Below are 23,998 nucleotides of genomic sequence, written 5' to 3'. Positions count from 1 at the left end.
ATCGTCTCTCCCGTGTATAAACTGTTTCGACCCACTTGCAAGGTTAAGGTCCAAGAAGGCACCAGGCCCGCAAACCACGAAAAAAGAATTAAACAGTGATGTTCTTTCTGGCTGTGCTTTGAGCGCCATCTGCTCGACCGTTCTGATATGAGGTCTCCTCATTGAGATTGCCTAAAGTTGATCACCACGTGACCCAACCCTGAACTGAATATAAGCGTTTGCAGTAGGCTAGAACAAAATTTGTAAAGTGTGTCATCGGAGTAAAAGGAAATGAAAAAAAGGCTATGTATGCCTTTATATTCCCAGAGAAATTAGGACAAGATATATTTTCGTAGGCATGTGGACAAATGGTAGGAAAATGACAATGGGAAGAGAAGAAATTATGATAGAGTTTGTATTCAGTCAAGAGACGAAGTAGAAATGAATACATTTGAGTATTTTGTTGGTAACCAGTGCTTCTATCCTTGGTGACAATATCGCACCGAAGAGGTGGATTCATAGAGATAGTAAATGAGAGAATCCTCTGCGCTATGGAGAACCTGGTAGCAGAAGACTCTTTAGATCCGTTGACACCTGAGAAGCTAAAGTCGTATATAGACGCTTCTTCACCTAATCCTACAGGCAGCAACCTACCCACAGGTCTGTAGGGAAGAGGCCAAACGCAGAGTATGGAAGTCCAATATATTTGACGTTTCGCCCAGCAGGGCTTCTTCTGAAGAAGCCCTGCTGGGCGAAAGGTCAAATATATTGGACTCCCATACTCTGCGTTTGGCCTCTTCCCTACAGAGCTGTTGCAGTCATTGCTGCTTTTACTCATCTACCCACAGGTACTGACTGTTTTGGAGTAAGCATGTAAAAAAATAGGAAATCCCTGACTCAGACCTATGTCCATGCAGTCAAATATAGATCCATGAACACATCCTGAATGAGTATGAAGTGGCAAGACCTCTCTGTCCATTAACAGACATACACAACCCAGAACTAGTGACCTATCTCATCAATTGCCAATTTTGACAACTTAGCATCTTGACATAGGGAATAAGGTATCAAAAGCTAAAAGCAATCCGCCTTCATAACCGAATAAAGACTAGTCCTTAATCAGGTGAAAATGTGAAAGGATGAAGTATCGAAATACATGGAATAAGTAAAAGAAGACGAGGGTGATAAGAATTAGGGAATGAGAAAAAATAGAAGGAAGTAGAAAGATGTGAAGGGATTCTGGAGAAAATTAAATAGAAAAGGAATATGATTTTTTTTTCGAAAACGGGTGGCGGGAAGAAAAAGTAACGAATTCTGGATACACGGCAGAAAGGAAGTGGCTCACAAGTTGTGTAAATAAGATGAACGAGACATGAAGAGGACAGAAATCATAGGCCATCTTGATTACTGGGATTTTTAAGTGTGGAATATTGATGGAGCGAGTGGAACAGGTGACAGGCAAGTAGGTGGAAACGGAACAGCAATGTTTATCCCACCCTGGGATTTCCTACACTTTATGACCTATCAGCAAATCTGGTTTTTACAGTGATATAATGGCTGAGTACCAAGCGATAACGGTGTGAACTGTGCTGCGCATTAGATCTGCGGACAAAGCAAGTGCGCATTAAGGGGGAAAATTATATATACACATTCATTCATTAGAGCAGTCCAGCGTTACCGATGACAACATTCCATGTTCCCCAGAAAATGACTAATCACTGAATGATGTACTCTTGTCATACACAGACATATGTACATTATATATATATATATATATATATTATATATATATATATATATATAATATATATATATATATATATATACATTGTGACATGACAGGGTTATGAATGGAAAGAACTGGAAAGATACGATTGAGAATAAGAGACTTTATTCCTGACCGGTTTCGCCTTTGAGGCTTCTTCTGAAGAAGCCTCAAAGGCGAATCCGGTCAGGAATAAAGTCTCTTGTTTTCAATCGTGTCTTTCCATTCTTACCATTCTTACCATTCATATATATATATACAATATATATATATATGTATATACATTTATATATATATATATATATTGTATATTGTATATTATGTAATATGAATATACATTATGTATATATATATATATATATATATATATATATATTGTATATTATGCAATATGAATATACATGTATATGTATATATGTATACACACACACACACACACACACACACATATATATATATATATATAATGTATATATATATATATATATGCATACAGATATATATGTATACAGATATATATATATATTATACATAATGTATATATATGTATATATATGTGTATACATATACATATATATATATATATATATAATGTATATATATGTATATATATATGTGTATACATATACATATGTATATACAGTATATATATTATATATAATATATATATATATGTGTGTGTGTATATATATGTATCTATATATATATGTGTGTGTATATATATATATATATATATATATATATATATATATATATATATATATATATATATAAGGGAATATTATTATTGACGCTCCTTTCCACCGTAAAGCGTAGACAAGAATGTTCTTCCATTTTGTTTTTTGTCATCAAGGTGTTTTTCCCTACATCTACAAAAATGTCATCTATATATCTAAGATACAATTTAGGTTTAACGTTTAGAGTATCGAGGACGTGGATCCCGATCTGTCACATATATGCCTGTGCAAATAAAACTCCTAGAGGACTTTCCATACTAACACCATCTAACTGGCGATAAATTCTACATATATGTGCCATATCGAGAACCTTTTTAGATGTTTGGGTAGATGGATCAAAAGGCGTTTTCACCACAACTGTCTATAGAAAACCCATTAACTCTGGAAGGTGTCTAAACGGTTCTAGTGAATGCCCCTCCAAATATAAGATGAGCGTAATACGTGCCTATGTCACAAGAGCTTTTAAAATATGTTCTAGTTGGCAACTACTACACCAAGAACTTGTTAGAGTCAAGCAAATTTTAACTAATAATGGCTTTGCAATGAGGGACATCGATAAAGAAATTAAAAATAATATGGAGAAAGCCAACACTAAGAATAAAGAATTAGAGAGTAAGAAAAATAATATAAAATTTATTATCAGAATGCAATGTCATCAGCGTATAAAAAAGATGAAAAAGTTTTAAAAGATATTATCCATAAAGATTGTAAGCCTAAAAACGAAGAGGACAAAATAAACTTCTTAATTTATTACCGTAACCCTAGAACATCATCGCTGGTGATGAAAAACAATATGACAGCTACCACGGATAAACTTAAGAAAAATAATGTGGTATATAAATACTCATGTGATTTATACAAAGACGGTGTGCTTTGCCAAGAAGAGTATATAGGCCATACCACACAAACTTTAACTCAGAGGCTCACACAACATATGCAATATGGCGCGATAAAAACCCACGTAACAAAATCCCACAATACCAGCATTTCACGGGGCCAGCTAAATAAAAGCACCTCAATTTTGGTTAAGAATAATAACAGAAAGAAACTGAAATGTTTAGAGGCTGTTTTTATTAGAGACCATATGCCATTAATCAATATTCAACAAAATATGTGTGGTACTTTAGAACTCTTCGGAGCATCCCGCGTCACCAATAGAACATGACTCGTGTAACCATTGACCTCTCCTTTATGTCTTTTTTCTGTATTTATATTCTTGTAAGAAATGTCTTCAATGAAATTACCAGAAGATGCCTAATGTGTTGGTGAAACGTTGTTAAATGTTTTGTTTTTTTCCAAACATGGACTCGTTCGGAAATGTTATATTTTCTCTCCTTGCTTCAGAGAAGAAAATACTCAGGAGAATAGAAAGTCTTAAAAGGAATATCACCAACGCAGAGTATGCAGTGATTTTTAATAGAGAATATATATATATATATATATGATGAAGGTGGAAAAAGAAGTCACGGGTCTAGTTCCGAGTTTCTGAGTTTATTCTAGACCGGTTTCCCTCTATGCTTCTTCAGAGGAGTGTGACTCTGTGGTGAAGCTGGCGGTATACATAGTATGCATAAGACCGCGTTCCCTCCTTGGAGGTGGGCTCCGTTTTGTTGTATAATAATTTACAATTTTTAATACAGTGTACAATGATTTACAATTTTCAATACAGTGAACAATACTTCACAATTTTTGTGATGTAGCTATTAAAAATGGATGTTAGATACAGCTCCGGTGTGTGTGGAATGTTGACCGACAGTGTAAGTGAAGTGAGTGGTGTAAAAGATGTGGAAATCCCGAAAAGTGTCATAAGATAACTTATAATATAAAATAATATAAAGATAACATATCCAGACAAAATGAAATAGAATAAAATAAAATGAAAACAATGTGATAATTTGAAGTGACGTGACATCACATCGCATATTGTTGTATGACATAATGTTATCAAAAAATATATGGTATAATTTTACATACGGTATGTATTGCAAATAATAAATGAATAATAGTATAAATAACATATTCAGACAGAATGAAAATAATAATAATAATTTGATAGTTTGAAGTGGGTAACGTTCTTTATGACACCTCATCGTATTTGTTGTATGACAAAAGATATAATTTAATTAGATAGTATACTTTATACATAAGATAATGCAATATGAACAAAACATATAAAACAATGAAAAATAATAAATAAATAAACAAATAGATGAATAAATCTCATCGTATTTGTTGTATGACATAAGATATAATTTAATGAATAGTGATACAATTTTTACCTAAAATAATGTAATATAGATAATAATATGAAACATACAATAAATAAATAAAAAATAGATAAATAAATAGATACAAATGAATAGATAAAAATGTGTATATTTATGAACTGACCGGCCTCAAGCCCTCAACCCAGGAAGTGTGGACGTTTGGATACCGGATGGAGTTCGTCGTACTATGTGGGCGCTGTTCTGGGGCAGGTTCTTATGGCTGCGTATTTAGCTGTAAATCTTTCCCATTTTATATCCCCTACTTTTTTATTAATGTTGGCATTGGTTGTTATATATAGGGCTTCAATCACCTTCCTTTGTCTTTTTGATAATCCTTTCTTTATTACCTCTGCCGCTAGTCGGGAAGATGTCCTTCCTGTTCCACGTGGCCCACCATCGCGTTTGAGAGGCGGTGGTAACTTAGGTACGTCTTGTGCTCTCTTATTCTGGCTTGTAGACCCCTGTGACTCTCACCATAATATGACTTATCACAGTTGCCACATGGGATCCTGTATATGACGCTGAGGTCGTTTGTCATTTTTGACGTTGGTGTTACTAGTTGTTTGATTCACCTTCCCGTATCATTCACTATTTCTAGTCCTAGTGGGCGCACAGCTTTCCCCAGTGAAAATTCCGAGTCTGGTACGACTATGTATTGTTTGTCCTGCCTGTTTACTGGTTCTCTCCGTTGCCTGATGTTTTGAGCTTTACTTAAGGAAGTGGATAGTAAGCCCTCTGGATAGCCCAGTGATTTGAAGGTGTTTGTAACGCGGCGAATTTCTTCCTGAGTAAAAGCAGCAACGACTGCAACAGCACTGTAGGAGAGAGGCCAAACGCAGAGTATGGGATCCAATATATTTGACGTTTCGCCCAGCAGGGCTTCTTCAGAAATAACACATTTGAGAAACATTTTACTCCTTATATAGCCCGAGCTAGCCCGCAAGCGTCACATCCCCGGGACTAAGCCAGCTGACATGTCCCACTACCAACTACGACCATCAGAAGGTTCAGAATGCCGTTGTCAAGTTCATCACGGGTTCGAGTCCCAACACCGAGTTTCCAACATCCGTCCACTCAACCAACACAAACACAAACTTCACACTTGTCCCTTTTCCGCTTGTAAAGCGGAACTATATAGGCACTATTCCAGCACTCTACCCTCTTTTAGACAAACATTAAACAACGACACTCCATATGACACCCATCTAACCCAGGTGGCTCACCTACTTTCATCACTGTCATTTTATTAGCGATTCCCACTCAACCACCTTATGTATGCATGTTATCAAAAATGCTGTGCCTATGAATACTATAATCTTTCTTTATGTTGGTTCCAGTCAGATATGTACAAGATGAAAATTAACAGACAAGTTTACTTTCAGGCAATTTTCACAAATTGTGGGCCTGTATGCTTGACGCCATGAAACCCATGACTACATCCTAACACTCGACAGGAGATTCCAATGTCGGAAGACCCTCACTACCTAAACATCAACTGATCAGGTGCTTTACTGAGCAGAGGACTAATGCAGTGCTGAGTGTCGAAGTTCTTTAGAGTTAGTTACTGTTATCTATTTGATGTAACCATCAAAACCCTTCAGAGGGAGTCAGGCGTGTGCGTCCACTACGACAAAACCTCATGGTACTTATGAAATATGTAATATAACATTATTGTACATCGGACTTTGGTATGCCCCATTAACCCTCCTAACATGCAGTCCAAAACGGATACAAGTTTTCGTGGTCTTCGGTTTATGCCGCTCTTGGCATTTGAAATTTGAAGCTCCACTGCGACAGCCTATACCTCAAAACAACGCGCTCCAAGAGTCAATAAGATAACGGCCTTCGGAATAATGGGGTACGAGAACCCAAACAATTGCCTTATCTTGGCGGCTCGTGTGGTGAGACGTGAGCTTCAGGTCATTATAAAACTGATAGCAGCTGTAGAGGAGCTGGAAGGCCAAGCGGCACGAGTATGCGTAGAGTCCAACGTGCCAAACATAACTCGAATCAATTATGATAACGCAAGATCATCAGTAGTGAAGAAGTGGATGGCTCGATGGTACTGCCGGATGGTCACGGGTACCCTGAGGATATCCGATGATTAAACTCGGTCGGTTTTCGTCAGGTTTCGTCGGCTTGATGTAGTTTCCGATAAAGGTGGATCTACATGATTGTAGAGAAAAGATGATCAAGAACACGGTTGACAGGTTAATGACAGCGCATCACTATCGTAAAGGACACTTCAACGTTTGACCTATATGACCAAGACGCCCCTGGAAGGAGACAGTGTCGTTCACCTGCACGCATGCAATAATCAAGATTGTGAACTTCACACTTATATTGGTATAACAAAGACGAAATTGACTCTACGACTGCAACTTTACCCACAAAACAGTTATTGAAAATCATTTCACCGTTTTACACACTTCTTGTCTCACTCCACAAGTACTTAACCGCCACAATAATCATCGATTAGGAACAAGACCCCTGCCGCCTTTCAGTTGTGAAAACCATATACATTTTGACGAAGCACCCAACCATAGATACACAAAAAGAGGATTTCTATATATTCCCAACGCCAGACTGTCGTCGTCATAATAGCAGCAACAACTAGGTAGATTTCGTTAATTGCTTTTAGTTCAACAGGAAAACTAGACTTTGTCAAAAGTTGTATAAGAGATGCCACTTCCTCACAACAATAATCTTGAAGAGAAATCTGGAGTTCAGAAATGTCAATTCAGTCAAGTACTCATAAAGGTATATATATATATATATATATATATATATATATATATATATATATATATATATATATATATATATATATATATAATAGTGTCTTTTCTTACTCCTATCCATTTGTTTCCAGTTCTTCGGCTACATTAGTTATCATGTGGCTTATATTTTCTCATTCATTTTGTAGCTCTTCTGTCATTTTTTTATTATTATTTTATCTATACTTCTAGATCTTTAAAGAGTTCAGTCTTTATTACTTTCCACTTATGGTTCTTGGAGGGAGCAGCTACCGTTTTACTGGCACATCACCAGCGAGGACTCTGTGATCATAGTCTAAACTCACTCCTGGTATTACTTTGACATTATACATAATTCTTTATTACAGATTCCTGATCAAAATGTCTTGTATTACTGTTCCAACAATATCTTGTTTAAACATATTGTGTTTATAAAATCCATTAGTGATTTTGAGATAATTTCATGCATAATTTCTTATTCATAAAGTGGTCCAATAATTGAATTGATTCAGCTTATCTTTTCCCACTATAGCATTAAAATCCCCCATCATTTTTGTTGTTTATTCTTGATTAGAGATATATTTTTCTTCTAATGTGTTTAAAAAAATTCTATCTTTTCATCTTCAGCTCTACCTTATTCTGGAACATATACCTGATAAAATTTGTATTTTTTTTAACTTTAACATTTTTGTTGTTTGTTCTTGATTAGAGATATGTTTTTCTTCTAATGTGTTTAGAAATTCTAACTTTTCATCTTCAGCTCTACATTATTCTGGAACATATACCTGATAAAATTTGTATTCATTTTTAACTTTAATGTGATTTTCACCGCCAATGTGAGGACTCAATTGTGCACCCACCAGTTTTACTTCATGGATGTATGGTGGTGATAGTCGAGGCCCTACAATCGTGGACACAGAATGTATACGAATTCCTTCTTCAAGATTGTACATAAAGAAATAACATTGTCTCAGTTCTTTTCTAGTTCCTTCCTTTTTTTTTTTTTTTTTTTTGCCTAGTTTCTTCCATACCTAATATGTCCATTTTTCTTTGCTCCATCATATCCAGGATTTTTTCCTCTTTATTAAGATATGTAGCTATGTTTATTGTACCACATATTTTAAGTTTTCCTTTTGCTGTATTCTGAAAGCGTTTCTATTGTCGTCGTCTGGTTCGTCCTTCCGAGGCTGGTTCTTGAGTGTTACAAGCAAAACTTTTCTACTACCGACTTGCCAGGCCCGTCGTACCTTCACCGCTGTAGTTCGCGTTACCCAGGGAGTACCACTAGGAAATAACAATCGGATTTTACCATATATATATATATATGTATATATATATATATATATATATATATACACACACACACATATGTATATGTATATACATATATGTGTGTATATATATATATATATATATATATATATATACATATATATATATCTTGATAGCGTATTGGGCTAAGTCACTGCCACTTTGTCACGGGCGAGCTGAGTTCGAGTCCTCGGCTCGACCACGTTTCAATTTCCAATGTATGCTTCCTTCGAGCTTTTCTCAGTCTCGACTGCGATGGCATGGAATTAAAAGTGATTTGTGGTTGAAAAAAAAATATATATATATATTGTATTGTATGTGTGTGTGTGTCAGAGAGAAAGAGAGTGATTGATTGATTTCCTCCAATGCGCCTTGGAAGGGACTAATAACTGTGCGGCACAAACCCCACGGTTGCGTGCAGACTTCATCGTCAAGAGCTCACCATGTGTGCACTTCAGCGAAGGAGCCTCTTTGATAAGGATTCTCAGATAACAAATGAGTTCTAAGAGATAACCGCCACCAGGTCGATACGCAAGAACGCTTGCGCAATTATGCCTCCCCGTTCATTGCTACCCTTATAATAAATCACAATGAGAAGTATGTCGACAGAAGAGCTTTCTATCCTTAGTAAGGCCTTAGGCAAACTTAATGAATAAATAAATAGAAATATGTTAAAAGATAGACAACTAAAGAAATGAATAGAAAACAATATATATATATATATATGTATATATATATATATGTATATATATACATATATATATGTATATATATTACAAGCCCCTGGCTTCGCCAGCCCGGCTGCACCGGGGGGCTTGGCCTTCGGCGTCCCACCTTCAAACAAAGGCTATAAAATAAACAACTGTAAATTATTCACCTCTTTTATTTTCGTCATTTTCATCATTTTCGTTTTTTAGAAGAATATTTTTATTTAGACTTACGCCCACGTGTTTTTAGTCTAAATTTTGGTGGAGTCCCGTAGATCCGCTGGAGTCCTCAAGATCCGCTGGAGTCCCAAAGATCCGCTCGAGCCCTCAAGATCCGCTCGAGTCCTAAAGATCCGCTCGAGTCCTCTAGATCCGCTCGAGTCCTCTAGATCCGCTCGAGTCCCAAAGATCCGCTCGAGTCCTCTAGATCCGCTCGAGTCCCAAAGATCCGCTCGAGTCCTCTAGATCCGCTCGAGTCCCAAAGATCCGCTCGAGTCCTCTAGATCCGCTTGAGTCCCAAAGATCCGCTCGAGTCCCGCGACCGCGTATATGCCATTTATACCCTAACAGGGATGGCCCGTGTCACGGGGTCCGTCATTGTAACCTTTCTGCCGGATCCCCGTTTAACTCGGTTAGGGACGTCGTGACATTGAAACATTTTGGAGAATTTTATTTTTTCGTCCCGCTCTCAGCCAATCAGCCGTCTCCGTTGCCGCGACGTCACCGCTCTCGGCCAATCAGTTGTCTCCGTTGCCGTGACGTCATCACTCTCTCAGCCAATCAGCGAGTTGAAACTCACCCAGGAATTTGCGAAGAATATTTTTAGGACAAAGTGTCACCGTAATACCACCTGTCCCCGACGTCCACAGCGTTTTTTAGAAGAATATTTTTATTTAGACATATATATATATATATATATATATATATATATATATATATATATATATATATATATATATATAATGTATATGTATACTGTATATATGCATATACAAAAAGGCTATTTCTCCTTTATGAGAGAAGTAGCTTCCCAAGGTATACCCTCACCCTCTTCCATTTGTCACTCACTTGTTCCCCTTTCAATTTATCTCTTTGTGGATGAAGGGACATCCCTGTACTCCACTCATTGCCCGGATCAGAAGCAATAGAGCAAGACACAGCATATTCGCAGCAGGACCCCACCGCTTCATTTACATGGTGACTCTTCCTCTTCATCCCCTCATGCCAGAATAGAGAAAACCAGCAAGAGAAATACCCTTGTTCCGGGTCAATTTAAAATATATGCACAACATTTCTTCGCCCACACCTATCTCTTGCCTTCTCCCTTCCCTGCTCAACAGACATTAACCTTGTAGCCATGGCTCCTTTCACCCCACCCAATCATCTCATTCTTGGTCATCCCCTCAAGTTTGCTCCATTAAGCTCTGACTTCCACACTCTTTTTGCTAGTCTTTACTCATCCATTCTTTCGGTATGCCTCAAACCATCCCAGTATTCTTAAGGGAGTACTCTATAAAATGTCAGTTTTTCTAGATGGAAAAATGATTGTATTTCATGGATTGCTGAAGATTTAGAAATAATAATGGCATCGTTCTTAATGATTCTTTGAAGCAAGGAGTCTTTTGTATAACGGTCATAGATTTCCATCTTTGTATTCAAATAAGTCGATTAGAATAAAACCAACACACACAAATTAAAGATAATTTTCTAGTGGGGATTATCAGACTTGGTCCGCGAAATGGAAAATTGAAATTATGGTATATTAGTTAAGATTTATTGGAGTAGATTCCAGGAAGAAGATAAATTAGAAGAGCTCAAAGTTTATGAGGTAATGGGTTAATAAAAGCGGTCGAGAAAGAGAAGGGGCGCCGGCTGATGTTGACACACCAGCGCTCGTGGGTTGGATCAGTCCAGGTGCGGATGGTTCTCGACTCTTCTGAAGACCTTCTAGAGGTTCTTGTCGAAGATGTACTCTCCCAGACCGGTGGGTCCAGCCCGCTTGAGACGCGTGATCATGTCTGAGAAATTCTTGATGGAGTCGACCTGCTCCTCGAGGAAGTTGTCCTCTAGGAACTTGCTCAGGTGAGAGTCGTTCTTGTCCCCAGCTTCAAGGTGCATGTCCAGTAGGCTCTGCAATCAAGTTGCATCCATAAGTATAGTGAACGACACTCATGACAAAAAATAAACAAGGAGGAAGGAATACTCTCCGCCACTCGATATCTATTTTGAAACACAAAGACTAATGAGAGCAAAAGAGGTTTAAAACCTTGAATCTTGGAGACGTAGAGTTCACAAACAGATTTTGAAAATAACTCACCTGATTGACTTGCTTCTCCAGGTCGAGTGCGGCCTGCAGAGCATCGAGGGTATTTCCCCACTCCTGGTGACTAGGAGCCTCCACAGACTTAAGGACAATCCTTCCTCCACGCTTGTTCTGGTACTGGAACATGTCAACGAGATTAAGAGCGATGTATGAACAGTATCATTTTTTTTTTTACTGTAGCACGGAAATAGATATAGATGGCCTGACGGGTTACTGTGCCGTTGATCGGCAGCAACATATTGCACTTAGCTAACTTGATGATTTGGGATGAGTGGGGGCGAAGGGAGAGACTTTGTTTGACACCTTCAGGACGGTGAGATGGCTTCAGGATTTTGTTAAGGCTCAGGACGGGTGACTTCATGCAGCTGAGGGCTCCCTGATCTACCTCCGGTCTGAAGAGAGTCTCGACTGACCGAGACCCACCTCGGGCCAGAGTTTGGTTCCCTCATGTGGATAAAGATCACCTGACACTCGTTGAACCAGAACCCATAGGCCACGTCATCGACTCTGAGGGGCTGAAGAAGGAGCTGGTCGGGACTCACCTCCATGAACATCTCGGCGTGATCGCGTTCCTCCTTGGACATGTCCTTGCAGAGAGAAGCCAGGCCGGGAAGAGCTACGTCGTCGCGGTCGAAGTAGTGACCCTGTAACACAAGAGGGTTTTCAGTGGATGTACTCTATAAGCATATAGGTTGGGGGACGGAAGAACCTCGAAATGGGATATTTTTCGTTCTAGCTATCGCCAGACATTTTTTTCTTCTTCTTCCAGAAGTGCCCTCCACCCCTAGACACCCAGTATGATATAGGAAACCTGCTAGAGCCATCGAGCGCACCCATGGATCTCAGTCGATTTTTCAGACCCGCCCCGGGGACTGAGCACCAGCAGATGAGAATGCATCCCTAATAAAACATGGAAAGGCTCTGGGGGCATTCCTGCCTCTTGGACAGAAGTGTATGTACCTTCAGTCATCACTGTGGGAGAGGTGAAAGGGAGTTGGGGGGGGGGCAACATGGTGAGAGGTCAAGTCGAACATTGCCCAGGGAAAGACAGTGTACAGTGAGTTGATTTACAGACATCATCTCCATTTAAGACCTGTTTCATTCAAGTCAAGCTCGTGTGACGCAAATATCGTCGGGAAATGTAACCTTTGAAGAGCCAGTCCTTAGGTTCAATGGGATTCTGTTTCTGGGAACAATCTAAAATTACTAGGGTATTTATGGCAGGATATTAGCGTAGGGAATGATAAAAAAGTAAACCTTGTTGTCTGTGTGGGGACAAAAACCAATCAAGGTGACAGATGGTTTGTCAGGATGGTACTGGGGCTGGAGCGGGTGGAGAAATGAACAAGATGGTTTTGCAGACTTTCTCGTTAATAGTTAACCACGGTAGGGGCTGACACCTGGCAGACTTCCCTTTACCCTCTCCATAGAATTGATTCAACCGTTTTGGATCCTTTCTAGTGGAGTTAGATCCATCTTAAACGGGTTGGATCCCTCTCAATGTGGTTGGATTCTTTTTATAGTATTCAGATTCTTTAAGAGGAATCCAACCCCAGTGAGAGGTGTCAAACCCCACTAAAAAAAATCTAACCCCATTAGGAATCGTCCAATCCCATTTTTAGAATCCAGTCCCCTTAAGGACCTTCAGATAGTTTGCCTGGAGAGGGCATCACCAAAAGCTATGAAGAACTTTTCCACGGAAACCTGTTTGACGCCAAATAATACTTTCACAGCCACGGCAGCGGAAGGACACGAAGAAGAAAATTGTGCTAAAGTGGTGGCTGGTACGGTTACCCGCCCCTCCCCGACCCAGTCCCCCTAGCTCGCCTTACCATGGACAAGTAAACGTAGCTGGCGTGGAGCTCCATGTTGATCTGCTTGTTGATGGAGGCCTCGCAGTCCTCGTGGTAGTTCATGCGCACTTGGGTGGCCATGGTGAAGTGGGAAGAAGGGGTGCAACAACGAGAAGGTGAAGTTGAAAATGAAGTTGGATTGCTCGTCCACGCACTGGTGACCCGGAGCGAATTGTATGGCATTCGAAATCAAACGAAGACCCATATATAGTCCCTGTTCTCACTCCCATACCTTTGTTATCTTATCACACGAGATAAAAAAAAAATATCGGCCTTGTTGCGTCAGTGTGGGTCAACGAAAAGTTCGCGTATAGAGTGATACGGGCTCTATAACAAACTATCATTTACTTATCTACCTGATACTCTCCTCGTGGGAAATATTATGTAATTATATATATATATATATATATATATATATATATATATATATATATATATATATATATATATATATATATATATATATATATATATATATATTGCCGTCATAAGTCTCACTGGCATATTCGAGTGTTATGAAATATAAATTATGAAATTCTAACAAGCGAAACCTCGTGCTAATAAGGGCTCCGTCTTCACATAGTGTCTCTTTTGATGTATAATGTTAAGGTTAAGAGGCTAGGTTCACGATAAATAGATAATCAAATTAAACAAGTAAATATATTTACAAATATAATTGATAAATCAATAAATAGATATGCGAATTAAATAAGTAGATAAACAACCAAATAGATAATTAACAAAAACCAGTAGATGGATAAACATAAAAAATAAATGTATATAAATAAAAGCGTCAATTACATTGGTATCTATGAAAACGTGATTCGCTACATTTCATTGTTTTATGTGATTATTGATTTGATTCTCATTTTATTTATCTATTTATTTTTATCAATGCCACCTGAAGGCGATCTCGGCCCAGTGATTGGTTGACAAAAAAATCCATCATATCATACAATATATACATGAATATATATATATATATATATATATATATATATATATATATATGCATATATATATATATATATTATATATATATAATATAAATGATATTGTGTGTGTGTGTGTGTACGTGTGTGTGTGTGTGTGTGCGCGTGCGTGCGTGTGTATGCGTGTGTGTATGTGTGTGTGTGTACATATCTACATACATGCGTACAATACAGGCATATAATACATGCATACAATACATACATGCATACAGTACATGCATACAATACATGCATAAAATGCATACAAGCATACAATACATTCATGCATAGATACATAAATATACATATACTGAACATGGCTACATCCATGCCTGTGAATATACGCTGTACATTCCTGCTACAAATACATGCGTCTGAAAAAAACAAATCTTTTGATTCTTGAATGTATACTGTATGGGTAGTTTAACTTCTTCTTTTTTTATCCCGCAGTATCTTATTGGAGACATTACTACTGGATTGACACCTACTTAACATAGGTGCTGTTTCAGGGATGCTGTCTATTAAATGACTGGATGGTCACTATTTCATTAGTGACCAAAATGCCTCTCAAGTTACGTGTATGTTTGGAACATTGGACTCGACGCATTCTTGTACCGCTTGGCCTTCCAGCTCCTATCAGTTTCATAAGGACCAGAAGCTCATGTCTCACCCTAAGAGCCGCTAAGATACGGCAATTGTTTGGGTTCTTTTGCCCCATTTCGTAAAGGGCCGTTGTCTTATTGACTCCTGGAACGCGTCGTCTTTGGATATTGGGGTGTCGGAGGTTTCAAATTCCAGATGCCAAGAATGGTTTAAAGCGAAGACCACAAAGACCTGTATCCGTTTTGGACTGCATGTTAGGAGCGTAAATGGGGCTCATCAAAGTCCTTTGGTATATGCCCACGGAGATAAAGAGTGCTGTAGGAAAAACAGAGAATAACGCAAGTTGAATGATACAGAAATGGCTGCGTCATTCAACTTTGTATAGCGCGGCGATCGGTTGAACCCCAGCGAATATTTGGGCTGCACACTTATGATGTGATCTCCCCTAGTGTCAAAAAGTTTGACCTCCCCTAGCGTTACCTATTGTATATAATGTCTTTTGCTCTATCCGTTACATTGAAAATGCTAACTGTGTTTTGGCGAAACGTTTGTATACTCTCCCCAAAGAATAGTTCCTAATGTCTATAGGTAATCTATCATTCTCCCTTTCTCTTGATCAAAAGTCATTATTCAAATGGCTTGAAAGTCTACTTAAGAAGCTTTGTAGTACAGAATGCGCAGTTGTTTTGAACAAAACATGTTTAAAAGAAAACCTGTCGCCAAGATTTACCGCTATATATAAATGTGTGTGTGAGTGCAAGTGTGTGTAATTCTTGAAACTATGACGCACTTACCAGGCCCACAGTTCGCACCGTTATCATATCACTGTAAGAAATGAACTTGCCATGAAGTGCAGGAAATGCCAGATTAGGACAACCAATTTATGTCGCCACAAGCTTTGCTTCTTCAGCCCTGGGAGCTTTGAAGAGGTGTAATGTCTACTACCCACGTTGTCTATGGTTGGAGGAAAATGGTGCTAAAATCGACCACTTTCGTTACGAAACGAATGCCTGCATGGATCATAACGTCCACAGCGCCCTTGGAGAGGGCAAGACTTTACAGATTTTATTCTGGCCTATACCAGGCTGTTCCATACCGATGCGGCTAAGGAATCGTAGCCAAGACACTAGAAATGAATTCCTCATCTTTCTCTCGATGGATATAAGAAGAACTTGCATTGGGGAATAATAATAAAAAAAAGACAATTTAGACTGTAACGGGATGTAATGTAACTGTTTTTATGACTAACGGAAAGAACTTGGGATATTTTTAGAATCGGAGTCATCCAAGGAGACACGGCGCAGGGGGCTGAAGGAAACGTCATACCCAAAAGATAACTAAGATAACCAAAGGTAACTAAGTTTGCATGAACAAATCAATTGAGGTGGTTAGATGACATCATGTAAGAGAATTAGATGAAAAGAGAGAAATAAATCCATGGGATATGAGGTAGGTACGTGGTGAAAGTGACGAGATCAAGAGGGACGCTGACAATGAGATTAAGTGAAAAAGGAAATGGAAAATCCCTGGGAAAGACCATCGGCCGGAGATAATGTGACGTAAAACAACATGGCAGAAGATTTTTGTACACACATTGTCGTTTATCAGAAGGAAACGATGCTTATCTTAATTAGTCTCCACTTGTTGAAAAAAATGAATAGATAATAATAAATGTATATTTGACATAGATGCCTGCTTTCAGGGCCGAGAGATTTGACTACCTGATTGGTGAAATGACTAGCTGATTGACGAATTACCTAGCTGATTGACGAATTAACTAGTTAAGAAAAGGTTTTCACTTAAATCTTAGATAACGTTTATTCCTAGAAATGAATAGATATAATCACCCACTGGGTCTGATGGTGAAATCAGTAGATTACATTTTTTTCTTTGCATCGATTAATGATGTTAAACTCCTTTCTAAAAAGTGACCTATAAACCCAAAAAGTGGCCTATCAACCTAAGCACTTTACTCGTGTCTATCAAGGTTTTATGGTATTTGGTGAAAGCACTACGTCATTTTCCTGAAGGGGTATTAGTTAGTTACGAATGGATCACTCACCAGTCATGGAGGCCATTCCAGATAATTTTCTTTTGTCTTTTCCTCTGTGCGTCATTTTGTTATCACTATTTACCCACTTTGTCACGATGAGTCCTGGCATTTGCTCCCTGGCGATAAGATAAAGGAAGGATGGGCGTTGGAGGTCAGGTAGGAAGACGGCCGAGGCGTACAGTACAGTATATAAAACCTCGGCCCGACTTGGTCACCAACACAATTCGCTCCGGGTCACCAGTGCGTGGACGAGCAATCCAACTTCATTTTCAACTTCACCTTTTCGTTGTTGCACCCCTTCTTCCCACCTCACCATGGCCACCCAGGTGCGCATGAACTACCACGAGGACTGCGAGGCCTCCATCAACAAGCAGATCAACATGGAGCTCCACGCCAGCTACGTCTACTTGTCCATGGTGAGGAAGGAAACAGACCTTTGTTCGTCATCTTCCAGTAGCAAGAGTCCTGGAAGGGTCTCTTGCCATCCAAGAACTCCTTTCGTGTCCTGTCATCTGTCTCCCCATGACCGATCGTAGAAAGCCTGAATTCTCTGAGAACGGAATAGACGAGGTCTCTTTGTCCGTGGTTCACATTGAGGGTATTTCTAAAACCAAAGGATTCGTAAAGATAGCTTGTCTCTTGTCCCGTTTCCCCTCTTGTCAACCAATGTTATAATTCGACTTCTATTTATCGAATTCTCCCTATCAGGAGGCTAGGACAAAGCACATTTCATAGGACTTTGAAGCGTGGAACTTAATGAACCATGCCCTTGGCCCAACTCGCTGACAACAGAGTTCGAACCTCCGTCACCTCGACCTCCGTCGCAAGTAGTGACGCTCTATTCCGCTCGACCAGCGAGCGTAATGCCGAAAAAGACCATTCTCTCTCTTCTCATTTGTTAATCGGAAATGTAAAACTTTATTGCTTTTATTTTTCATCGCGTTACTGAAAAGCGAATTGTAAATCAGGCACCTCGGAGGAATTTCAGTAGTCTGTTTCCTTTTCCTAATATCCCCTCATAACGATCTGGCAGAAATACTGAATCATTCTTCGAATGAATTTAAAAAATGTTGTAATACACTGGAACCTCCATTTGTTATGAAAATCACCCATTCACTGGATTTTGTAATGTATATACATATATATATATATATATATATAATATATATGCATACATATATATGTATACATATATATATACATATATATATATGTATACACATATATATATATACATATATATATGTATACATATATATGTATATATATATATATAGATATATACATATATATATACATGGCAGAGCTTTAAAAATGTTCATATATATACACATATATATACATTATATATATATATATATATATATATATATATATATATATACATATATGAATTTTTTTAGATACAGATATAAATATAGGTATAGATATCACAAACTTTTCATCGCTCCTTTACTAAAAAAAGAAAAGAAAAGAAATTAAATATCAAATTATTTTTGTAATGAAGGCGTCGGTGTTTCTCCTTGCATAATAGCTTGCTGTATCGACAAAACGTTTCGGCTTTCCGTCAAACCCAATCCCTCTCCAACTCTCCCTACTTTACTTATGTCTCCCTATGTACATACACTGAGGTCGTCCTTGTGCTGCAGGGTTACTTCTTCGACCGCGACGACGTGGCTCTTCCCGGCCTGGCCTCCCTCTGCAAGGACATGTCCAAGGAGGAGCGCGACCACGCCGAGAAGTTGATGGAGGTGGGTGGATCCTTATGCTGTTCAAGAGAATAATAGAAAGATATCAGTAAAATCTTGTTGTTAGACTGCAGCAGCATCAGGTCATTTGTGTCTGCTTCAGTGTTGTGCCATAGTTAAACATGTTTGGAGTCTTGTGCTTTCATCTCGTGTAGAGACTGTATTGTATGACTGTCTTGTTCCAGTACCAGAACAAGCGTGGAGGAAGGATTGTCCTCAAGTCTGTGGAGGCTCCCAGTCACCAGGAGTGGGGAAACGCCGTCGATGCTCTGCAGGCTGCGCTTGACCTGGAGAAACAAGTCAACCAGGTGAGTTTGGTTGAAAGAAATTGGAGTCCCAGTTGTGAAGCACCCTTTTATATTGATCAAAACGCTTACCTTTTATTTTCATCAGTCATTACATTTTCAAGTAAACAATACAGGCACTGTTGGTCTTGTTTCTTTGTTTGTTCTTTTTCGTGACCTTTCTAATAGAATTATGTCCGCGCGACCTTGCAGGCCCTCTTGAATATGCACCAGGAGGCTGATGGCAAGAACGACTCTCACCTGTGCAAGTTCCTGGAGGATAACTACCTCGAGGAGCAGGTCGACTCCATCAAGAAGTTCGCAGACATGATCACGCGTCTCAAGCGGGCTGGACCCATCGGTCTGGGAGAGTACATCTTCGACAAGGACCTCTAGAAGGTCTTCAGGAGAGCCAAGAGACCTCTGCCCACCCACGGGGACCTGGTGTGTCAACATCAGGTGGCACTCCATCTCTCATCTCTCTTCACATACCTCTTTGCTGCCTTAGTCTATGAAACTGCTTCTTTCCAAAATATTCTTCAATAAAACTTCCCACATTCCTTATTCTATCATTTTCCCGAATTTTGCAAAGACCATGGGGAATGCACTGGCTCGCCAATGGATCTACAAATAGAGAATGAACTCTACTCTTACGTGAATTTGAAAATGTGTCAAGGGCTATACCAGTCACCCTGCATTAAAGTCATTAATGCAAATGACTTCCAATTCTCTTTCATACCTCACCAACAGGTCATATCATCATGCTATTGAATACTCATAATAATACGAATGATATAGTGGACATGACTATGAAAGGCAAAATGTTTTAGCGTGGAAATATAATCATGCAAAAGAATTCCTGTCAAGTGAGTTTGGTGACGATATCTTGGCAAACACCACTATGGACTAAAATTACATTTATAATGTTGCATGAAGATAGTCTTGGTTCAGACCACAGGTTACTAGTAGCAGACTTGCAAAGACAAAATTGAAAAATAATAAAAATAAAATGGAGATTCATTAAAACATCAAATCTTAAATATCCGAAACTTGATCAAGAATACAAAGAGAAAATAATAGGAAAGACAGAAGAAAACAACGAGGAAAGAAACAAAAGGAGATCGGGTTACAGACGTACAGTATGGAACGACATAAAAAAAATAACAAAGTATCTCAGGAATACGATGGATGGGTGGATCTGGAAAGAAAAGATCACCGTGGACAAAAAAAAAAAAAAAAAAATAGATAAATAAATAAATAAATAAATAAAAAACAGTAAAGGATAAGACTAGGAAGCTGAGGAAATGGCTGAGGAAGAAAACACCAGAATCGCGAATGGAATACACAGAAGTAAAAAGAGCAGTAAACAAAGAGAATGTTAACTCTAAGAAGAGAGAGTGGCAACAGAAAGGAGTAGGAAAATGACCTTCGGCAAGATAAGAAGAAAAAAAATATATAAATTTTCAAAAACCTACCTTACATACAACCTAAAACATTGACCCACAATGTAAGGAATAGTGAAGGAGAAACTTTAACAAACCTGGAACATATATACACAGACATGACAGAATTGAATAGACACCAAGAAAAATGCAGTTATGCTCTTATTCAATGCTTAATGTTATTGAAATTTACCTAATATGTTGTATTTACCTAGATTTATGTTTTAGATTACATACCAGATTAATCAAGCATGCCACGAACCAAAGGAGTAGTAAACCTATCTGAATTTCAGCGAGGTCGTATTGTGGGTCAACATGAAGGTGGACTTAGTCAACGCAAAATATTTGAGAATCTGTCAATACTCCTTTCCACTATTAATAGAGTGATCGTACAATTCACCAGAGAGGGCAAGAAGGGGACAAAGCCTCATTCAGGTCGTCCCGGGCCCTCAGAAAGAACCTTGCGTCTTGTCGAAAGAAATGTCGAAGAGGATTCATGTTGCAAGGCCTCTGACATAGCAACACAAGCTGATGCCAGTCCCAGAACAGCTCTCAGGTATCTCCACAAGCTGGGTTACTATGGCAGAGCTGCAAGAAGGAAACCACTCCTTCGTCCAGCCAATATCAAACACAGAAAGGCTGTTGAGATGGCGGCGAGACCTGTGGCCTTTTGAAGCACTGTCATTTTCTCTGATTAGTCACGATTCGCACTATTCTCTGACAGTGGAAGAGTGTGGGTCTGGAGAGACTGTAGATAAGAGTTTGACCTCAAAAGACTGCAGCCAATAGTGAAAGATGGGGGTATTTCAATAGTGGTGTGGGGTGCAATTTGGAGTGATGCTCGATCAGAGCTTGTGGAGTGTCAAGGATACATCAATTCAGGCAAATATGTTTCTTTATCAAAGGAAGGGCTCATTCCAATATTCTCCAGTGGTAGAATGAGTAAAAATGTCTTTCTCTTTATGGAAGATGGAGCTCCTTTTCACACTGGTCAAGCAACACAAAATTGGTTGAGCCAAAATGGGATCAGGAAACGTCCATGGCCAAGTCAGTCCCCGGATATGAACCCTATTGAACACCCCTGGGGCATATTAGACCAACAACTTCGCAAAAAGAACAGGAAGCCATCTTCAAAACCCTAACTCTTAGAATTACTACGGGTAACATGGCAAGAAATCCCTCAAGATGATATTCGTGAACTACTCACTAGCATGCCTAGAAGGGTCCTTGCATTGAAAAAAGCAAAGGGGGTGTCAACCAAGTATTAGTTATTTACATGGTGACCATTTATAAACACTTTAATTGTATCAATTGCTTGTTTAATAAATTAAACGATTTCTTTTGGTGTCTATTCAATTTTGTTATGCCTGTGTACATCATGCATGATGGACTTCTTCGAAGATTATTCAAACATGGGACAAAAAGAGCAATAAGAACCATTATCATCAGAAGAACATAACGAGAATGATAATATTGAAAAGTATGGAAATGATGAAACTTTAGAAGTTGAACTAGAGGAAGCATCGAGGAAAATGAGAAACGGGAACTCACCAGGCACGGACGGTATACCGACGGAGTTGATAAAGGGAGAAGGATCAGATGTTAAACGAGAGCTCCTGTTAACTCGCGACAATGTAAGGAATGAAGGAAAATTACCAGAGTAATGAGGCAAGACCACAATTGTCCCAGTATACAAAGAAAATGAGTAAGTGAGGAATGCCAAAAATTATAGATGAATTTCACTAATAAATCATGCCACAAAAGTATATGAAAGAATTCTAGAAAAGAGGTTTAGAGCCATCATTGAACCTCGGTTAGGCGAAGAACAACATGGTTACCAAAAAGACACAAAGTACAGTAGACTTAATTTTTGCACTGAAAATGATTATAGAAAAATCCTGGGAATTTGATAAACCGATATACATAGCATTCATTGACCTGAGACAGGCATTTGACTTGGTTCCAGGGGCAAGGCTTTGGAAATATCTGAAAGAGGAATGTGGTATACAAAAGAAATTGATAAAAGTTATTAAGAGTCTGTATGAACCCTGTAAATGCAACATACATATATGTGTGGTCGTGAATGTGACCTGTGAGTGATGTTTGCCGACACTGACATATGGGACACAGATTATTAACACCTCGTATGTCCACTTTTACGGAGTGTAGTTGCAAAGCGCTGTGCAACATTTAAGAAGAGTGATAACAAATACTAATGATAACAAACAATATTGATTGAATAATAGTAATAGTAATAATGATAATAATAATAATGATAATAATAATGATAATGATAATGATGATAATGATAATTAGTAATGATAATTAATAATAATAATAATAATAATAATAATAATAATAATAATAATAATAATAATAATAATAATAATAATAATAATGATAATGATAATAATAATAATAATAATAATGATAATATAATAATAATAATAATAATAGTAGTAGTAGCTGTAGTAGTAGTAGTAGTAGTAGTAGTAGTAGTAAACAAAGATATTAATTAAACAAGTGTACTAATAAAGTAATAAAAATGACTAATAAAAAAATACAATATTAAAATCACATGTAATGATCTAATGACAGTGATAAAACAAGAAAATAATAAAGTAACAATATTAATAAAACAAGGACAGTAACAACAAAAAACAACTATCAAAAAACAACGATAATAAAAGATAACGTAAGAAAACCCTGATAGTTAAAGAATACCAATAATAAAATCTGATAATAAAGCACTAACTTGGTAAAACAAAAATAACTAAAAAACAAGAATATCAGAACGATAACACTAAATGTAAAAATTCAACAACGAAATAACAACAACAATAGTAATAAACGCTAACAACAAAACAATACCAACAAAATTATAAAAACAAAACAATGAAAATAAAACAAAAATATCAAACAAAATGATAACAAAAACAAAAGATAATAGAATATACAAAAAACAACAAAACTATAAAACAACGAAAAAACAAATCACATTCACGAAAACAAAATCAAATGGAATAAATCTGTGTCATGCTCAAACTCGACAACCGCGAAGGTCCTTCAATCCCTGAGACTCGAGGTCGGAGAGTTGTCAAGAACCAACGCAAGGATCCACACGGACGACTTCGCCTCGAAGGCGAATCATCATCCATCGAGGAGGAAGAAGAAGAAAAAAAAAAAAGAACAAAGAAAA

The 23,998-nt window shown here is 38.1% G+C and overlaps 2 protein-coding genes across 2 annotated transcripts; one reads left to right on the top strand and one right to left on the bottom strand.

Moving 5' to 3' along the window:
* Nucleotides 1–11,282: 11,282 nt before the first annotated feature.
* On the bottom strand, nt 11,283–13,878 carry LOC143021698 (ferritin-like). The gene is made up of 4 exons (XM_076179330.1): nt 13,678–13,878; nt 12,388–12,489; nt 11,840–11,962; nt 11,283–11,652 (listed from the first exon to the last, which is right to left on the bottom strand). Exons 1-4 carry the CDS (start codon nt 13,777–13,779, stop codon nt 11,470–11,472), a joined length of 510 nt encoding a protein of 169 aa, XP_076035445.1. The 5' UTR covers nt 13,780–13,878; the 3' UTR covers nt 11,283–11,469.
* A 3,651-nt stretch (nt 13,879–17,529) lies between these two features.
* On the top strand, nt 17,530–19,917 carry LOC143021697 (ferritin-like). The gene is made up of 4 exons (XM_076179328.1): nt 17,530–17,741; nt 18,975–19,076; nt 19,259–19,381; nt 19,571–19,917. Exons 1-4 carry the CDS (start codon nt 17,640–17,642, stop codon nt 19,751–19,753), a joined length of 510 nt encoding a protein of 169 aa, XP_076035443.1. The 5' UTR covers nt 17,530–17,639; the 3' UTR covers nt 19,754–19,917.
* Nucleotides 19,918–23,998: the final 4,081 nt, after the last annotated feature.

Source organism: Oratosquilla oratoria, chromosome 42 (assembly GCF_046742065.1).
Source record: "Oratosquilla oratoria isolate Oo_2021 chromosome 42, ASM4674206v1, whole genome shotgun sequence".
Taxonomy (NCBI): domain Eukaryota; kingdom Metazoa; phylum Arthropoda; class Malacostraca; order Stomatopoda; family Squillidae; genus Oratosquilla; species Oratosquilla oratoria.
The sequence above is the reverse complement of the archived record's forward strand: the minus strand, read 5'-3'. Positions and strand labels throughout refer to the sequence as shown.